At 38.7% G+C, this 6,888-nt stretch overlaps 1 protein-coding gene across 4 annotated transcripts in view; it reads right to left on the minus strand.

Annotated features, from left to right (window-relative positions):
* Positions 1 to 1,564: 1,564 nt before the first annotated feature.
* Positions 1,565 to 6,888, minus strand: part of LOC112072965 (natural killer cell receptor 2B4-like) — a 75,862-nt gene continuing 70,538 nt past the window's right edge. For all 4 annotated transcript variants that reach the window (XM_070439992.1, XM_070439991.1, XM_070439990.1 and 1 more), the window contains one exon: positions 1,565 to 6,493. In XM_070439992.1, the coding sequence (XP_070296093.1) occupies positions 6,284 to 6,493 (210 nt within the window). In that variant the 3' untranslated portion in view covers positions 1,565 to 6,283. The remainder of the gene's footprint in view (positions 6,494 to 6,888) is intronic.

Consider the following 6,888-nt stretch of genomic DNA (forward strand, 5'->3'; position numbering starts at 1 on the left):
TTCATAAGATTTTAGCAACCAGCACAATTGAGTTCAACCATAATATTTGTTGTAATATTTGTTCTATCTTTTCTGGGGGTTGAAATTGAAATTGTAACTAGCTCTGAAATGATTGTTTGAAAAAGAGAGATACTTTGAACAAGGTTTGATTATACATTAATTGTAAATGAGACATGGTAATCTGCACAAAGGCAAAAAGGAGCGTTTTTAACAATGGATGAGCTTTTCTTTGTAATCTACTTGAGAACCATTTTGGGTTCAAATAAACTTTTGTATGAGTGAAGATTTTAGAGAGAGGTTATTAAGTGCTTTCATATTTAATCATCTCAACCCACCCAGTTCATATTCTTTATATATGAATGAGGAATGAAAATTATGTGGATATATTGAAGCAATGTCTCAAGACATCAGTCAGGAAGTTGAAGCTTGGTCGCAAATGGGTCTTCCAAATGGACAATGATCCCAAGCATACTTCCAAAGTTGTGGCAAAATGGCCTAAGGACAACAAAGTCAAGGTATTTGAGTGGCCATCACAAATCCCTGACCTCAATTCTATAGAAAATGTGTGGGTAGAACTGAAAAAGCATGTGCGAGCAAGGAAGCCTACAAACCTGACTCAGTTACACCAGCTTTGTTAGGAGGGATGGGCCAAAATTCATCCAACTTATTCTGGGAAGCTTGTGGAAGTCTACCCGAAACGTTTGACCCAAGTTAAACTATTTAAAGGCAATGGTACCAAATACTAATTGAGTGTACGTAAACTTCTGACCCACTGGGAATGTGATGAAAGAAATAAAAGCTGAAATAAATAATTCTCTGCTATTTCACATTCTTATAATTAAGTGGTCATCCTAACTGTCCGAAGACAGAGAATTTTTTCGAGGTTTAAATGTCAGGAATTCTGAAAAACTGAGTTTAATTTATTTGGCTTAGGTGTATGTAAACTTCAACTGTAGTTAGGCATACTTCGTCTTGTCTGGTTTAGCATCCCAGATAATATGAAATATTTTTTGCTCATATGATTTGAATAACAAATCATCAGGAGTAGACAGCGCCATAAGTAAGTGGGTAAAGTGAGATATGAATAAACTCTGTGTAGTTTTCTCATAAATAGACAGGTATTTACCTCTCCATGGTTACATGAGCTTGTCTATTTTTACTCGTTTTCTATTGAAAGTCATTGTGGAGAGTTCATTTATATATTTTGTGATATGAATACCAAGTCTGTCTACTTCACCTTCAGCTCATTTTATAGGTAAACGGCAGGTTACTGTAAAAGTTGTTTTTTAAAGATGCAATACTTCATATCATAATTCGGTTTTAGTCCAGAGAGGCCAGAAAAGTTATCTAGATATTCAATGAGACATTGCAGGGATCTAACTTGTGGACTTAATATTAATCTTGAGTCATCGTCATACATGGACACCTTTGTTTTTAAGCTTTTGATTTCTAACCTTCTAAGGTTGTTATTTGATCTGATTTTCATAGCTAGTGTTAGGGTTCGTTCATACTACGTCCTTGTCAATCATTGGTTCATTGGGGAAATTAGCATTATGACAATATCTTTAATTAAATCATTCAAAAACCTTTATTAATGCAATTGCAGACAGAAGTTGACAAATCAGGAACATAGCACGCAGGTTCCCGAGTAAGTTCTGCATCAAACAAAAGGTCTCAAGTTGTTTTATTAAACCGAAGTCCTGCCTTAGTGATGTCACTGACTACGTCATTACCTTGCCAAAACCCTGCATCCATACCTATACAAACAGAGTTTCAGTGTTATCTAAAAAGCTTGGCAATAAATGTCTACTCCACAAAGTTGATTTATTGTGGAATGTATGACTAGTCTCTTATCTCCTACACTCCCCTGCAGAGTTCTGTCTCAGTCACACATTTCTAAGAGGGGTCTTCTTTATAAGAGAGAGAGAGAGAAAGAGCAAACAACTGTGGAACAATTCTAAAACTATATAATGAATATATATATTGTTAATCTGTAGTCTAGGATCCTATACATGTAAGGAGGGAGGGGTCTTATAACCCCTCCCCTTCTATTAATATAACATAAGCATAATCAATTATTCTAATACATCAAGCATTTGTACAGCCCCAAATCATGACCCCTAGGTGAATCCTGACACTAGCATTTCGATGGCCATAACGTATAGATATGGTGACAGAGGACACCCTTGTTTAACTCCTCTTGACAGTTCAAAACTCTTAGTATCCGCTATTTACTATTTTACACCTGGGGTTGCTATACATTTCTTTTACCAATGGAATAAGAGACTCACCGAAATGTTTAAAATCCAGTCTTACTTTATCAAAGGTGTTGTGTATTTGGCATCATTAAATTGAAGACTGTTATTTTATCAAATCAATTCTCTGTAATTATTATTACGTGATTAAACTAATCATGTAAATGTAATTAACTAGGAAGTCCTGGCACCAACGAAAAGTTGTCATTTTCCTAAAGTAACTTTTCAGATATTTTAATCTGATCAATTAGTCTTCTAATTAATGAATTATTCTTTACCTCACGTTAGTCTCATTCCAAACGCCGTAAGGTGTTGGTTATCTGCACGAACCCAGCCTTCATGTGAGGGTGTTGGTGAATGGAGAAAGGTGGACTCAGGCGCAGGACACAGATGAGTATAGTCCGACAGTTTACTCAAATGAAGTATAATATTCCAACACGGAAAACACAAAAATCCAAAGCACAAGAACACGAACCCACATGACAAACAATAAGGCACAAAACAGAGAGGGAAGCCAGAGGGTTAAATAAGGAACATAATTAATGTAATAGAAATCAGGTGTGTATAATGAAGACAAAACCAAACGAAAATGAAACATGGATCGGTGGCGACTAGAAAGCCGGTGACGTCGACCGCCGAACGCTGCCCGAACAAGGAGAGGGACCAACTTCGGCGGAGGTCGTGACACTTCACTATGAATCATCCATACATCAATTGTCCTTATAATTTATTTACTAACTAAATAATTACAGAAATGCATAACAAACAAACAGTAGAAATGGTTACAAGCTTGGTGGACGGCTTGGTGGACAAAAGGAAGTGGGTGTGTACTGAGAAAGGTGGGAATTACAAGAGTCACTACACAGTTGATAGTTATATTGATTGAAATGCTAATCCTTTGCACATGAACGCTCACTCATTCGAGAATAATTGCAATCAATATATATTTACACTCAGTGTGTCGTCGTGATCTCTGTTGGAATAGTCTGTCTTTCTGTTGGAAAGTTCATCTGATTGTCTCTGCTCCCATGAAGTCTCTCTGGATACTTCAGAGTAACATTCAGAAATGTTCTTGTAGAATTGTTGTTTCGGCGGTTGTCGGTCTTCGCATTCAATGGTACATAATTCCTAGCTGCAGACTAGTAATTAGTATCGAAGACTTGCTCTTATTCTTTCGGTATCGATAGTCTCAGAGTTTAATCATTTCCACCAGTGTAGCCAACGCTCCATGTGGTTTGGTTGGGAATTCAAAAACCTTCGCCCCCTCTGTGATCGAGTTACGCATGGTCTGAAGGGAATTCCTTCAGGTGGGGGTTATATTCGTAACAGTAGAAAAGAGCTGTTCCATGATGCCAGATCAATGCCTGTGCTCATGGGGTGGGCCAATGACTTAGTTATACTTTAAAGGGAATAGAATTCTCTCACATTAACGGTTTAAAATCACATTACACAATTTCACAAATAGTTTCATCTTTACTCATTCATTTTATACAATAATTAGATGCAAGCCTCATAACGGAGGATCCTGTATAAAACAGAGTTAGGGTAATGTGGCTGTATTGTCTTTCCTGAGGTCACAATCATAAAACCAAACGGACCGGTCGTTGCTGGTTTCTCCCCCGACCGTTTACACATTCTCCAAAACATGGATATTGTTCAGTTCTCAAGTTCTGTGATGTAGAATAAATTCCTTTGTTCTACTGTGAAGCTTTCTCTCTCTATACTGCATGAGGGAGAGAGTCTCCTCCAGGAATTTACGACCTGAGATAACAGAACATGGGTGTAAGAGGGAGAGAGGGGGAAGGCACTCGCTATACCCAAAGAGGGCCACGTCATGACAAAGGCCTTTTCCAAATCTGCTATGAATACCAGGCCTGGCTTCTTAAATGTTTCATGTTGTTCTATTATTTCGAGTAGTTGTCGTAGATTATCTCCAATGTATCATCCATGTAAAAAACCTGTCTGATCAGGATGACTAATATCTGATTAAACCTTTTTAATTCGGAGTGCCTTGCATTTAGCTATTATTTTTGCACTACAACATTGAAGTGTGGCCTCTAGTTTCTTTCAGATAGACTGGATCGTTATATTTGTCATCTGGGTCTTGTTTGAATAATATTTAAATCATGCCTTCCTGCTGAGTTCCTGACCGACTTCCATTTCAATAGGAGTAGTTAAAACAAGCAAATAATGGAGCTTTGAGAATCTCAAAAAATGCATGATATACCTCTACCGGTATGCCAAAAAGCCTTGGTTTTTCCAGACTAAAAGGATAAAATAAAATAAAAAGTTATTCCTCTGTAATTTGACCTTCGCACTGATCTTTTTGTGCATTTGTTATTTTTATAATTTTTTATTATTAGGAAATAATACCTTACAACAATCGCCATTCAGAGGATGATGATGAGATTGAAAAGAAAACATCTGCTAAAAATATTTAGCTTCCTCTTTCAAATATGATTTGGATAATCATGGATGACTCTGTCTTTAGTAATGGATTTCTGCAAAAAATGTTGGTACTGTGAAGAATTTGGTAAACTTTTCTCCATATTCCACCCAGTTTGCTTTATCAGACACCTGGCAGTGTGATGCCAGGACAAAAACCAGAGCAAGCTGATCGTGGACAACAGGAAACAAAGTGCTGAGCACGCCCCCATTCACATCAGGGCTGTAGTGCGTCGGGTCAAGAGCTTCAAGTTCCTCGTTGTCCACATCACTAAGGATCTGTCATGGTCCAAATACACCATCATTGAACAAGTTAATCCATTCTTCTCTAATTAAACATCTCTCCCTAATTTCTGAATTACGCTTGTAACATCAGTAGGCTACAATAACCTACCCTTCAGAGAGGGGGGGGGGGCAGGCAGCCTGCACACACATGCACACCCACTTGCAAAGATTTCCAACTGGCAGGCAGACGCTGGAATACGTTTGAGTGAGGATTTTGCGTAGGTGCTTTGTTACAATTTTGGGGGACTGGAAAAATGCGGATTTCAGTTCTGTTCCTTGAACCGGTTCCAACCATTCGTCTTCACTGACATTTTCATCTTCTACCTGACCCAATCTGTAACGATGAGACAGCCTATAGGGAAGAGGTCAGATACCAGGCTGTGTGATGCCAGGACAACAACCTCTCCCTGAACGTGAGGAAGACAGAGCTGATCGTGGACTACAGGAAACAGAGTGCTGAGCACGCCCCCATTCACATCAGGGCTGTAGTGCGGCTGGTCAAGAGCTTCAAGTTCCTCGTTGTCCACATCACAAAAGATCTATCATGGTCTAAATACACCAGCACAGCCGTGAAGAGGGCACAACAACACCTCTTCCCCGTCAGGAGGCTGAAAGGATTTGGCATGAGCTACAGAGGGTAGTGTGTACAGCCCAGTACATCACTGAAGCCGAGCTCCTTGCCATCCAGGACCTCTATACAAGGCAGTATCAGGAAGGCCCTAAAAATTGTCAAAGACTCCAGCCACCAAAGTCATAGGCTGTTCTCTCTGCCACCGCACGGCAAGCGGTACCAATGCAACAAGTCTGGAACCAACAGGACCATGAACAGCTTCTACCCTAAGTCATAAGACTGCTAAATAGTTAGTCAAACAGTCACCAAATAGCTACCATGACTATTTACATTGACCCTTTTTTGCACACACTTTTTTTGACTCAAACACGCTGCTACTGTTTATTGTCTGTCACTTCATTCCTAGTTATATGTACATGTCTACCTCAATTACCTTGTACACCTGCACATTGACTGGGTACCCCAGGTATATAGTTATCTTTACTCATGGTGTTTTATTATTTATTAATTAATAGTTTTATTACTTTTCTGTTAGATCTCTATTTTCTTTATCTCTGCATTGTTGGGAAGGGCCCGTAAGTAAGCATTTCACTGTTAGTCTAAACCTTTTGTTTTCAAAGCATGTGACCATTCTTATTTTATTTTATTAGGTCTACTCGAACATGGGAACATTGCCTTTTAAAGAATTGAATAGAATCCCGGCCTAAGATGATGTTCAAATTCCTTATTATTGTTTGCTAGTTTTTTTCCCCACCATAGCATATAAACTCTCGGGCATGGAGGTCACGGGGGACTTGGTAGTCATGGGGAGGTCCACAGGCTGGTTGTTCACAGGCTGGAGTTGGGGTAGTCCCACCATACTGTAGATGGTGGGTGATGTTGGGCCTGGACCTGGAGACACCTGCTCTTCACCACCTGCTTGGCCGTTCTCTGGAGTCTGGGGAATAAAAACGTATTAAAAGCTCCAGTACGAATGGTGACATATATAACATGACCTCAAATCAATAAATGTAATATTTCTCAGTAGCTGTTCAATGCTCTACATATACACTTGAAATGAAGATGCCTTTATTGTTAATTTGGAATATATATACAGTGGGGAGAACAAGTATTTGATACACTGCTGATTTTGCAGGTTTTCCTACTTACAAAGCATGTAGAGGTCTGTACTTTTTATCATAGGTACACATCAACCGTGAGAGACGGAATCTAAAACAAAAATCCAGAAAATCTCATTGTATGATTTTTAAGTAATTAATTTGCATTTTATTGCATGACATAAGTATTTGATACATCAGAAAAGCAGAACTTAATATTTGGTACAGAAACCTT

The sequence above is a fragment of the Salvelinus sp. IW2-2015 genome, unplaced genomic scaffold, assembly GCF_002910315.2.
Source record: "Salvelinus sp. IW2-2015 unplaced genomic scaffold, ASM291031v2 Un_scaffold2107, whole genome shotgun sequence".
Classification (NCBI taxonomy): Eukaryota; Metazoa; Chordata; class Actinopteri; order Salmoniformes; family Salmonidae; genus Salvelinus; species Salvelinus sp. IW2-2015.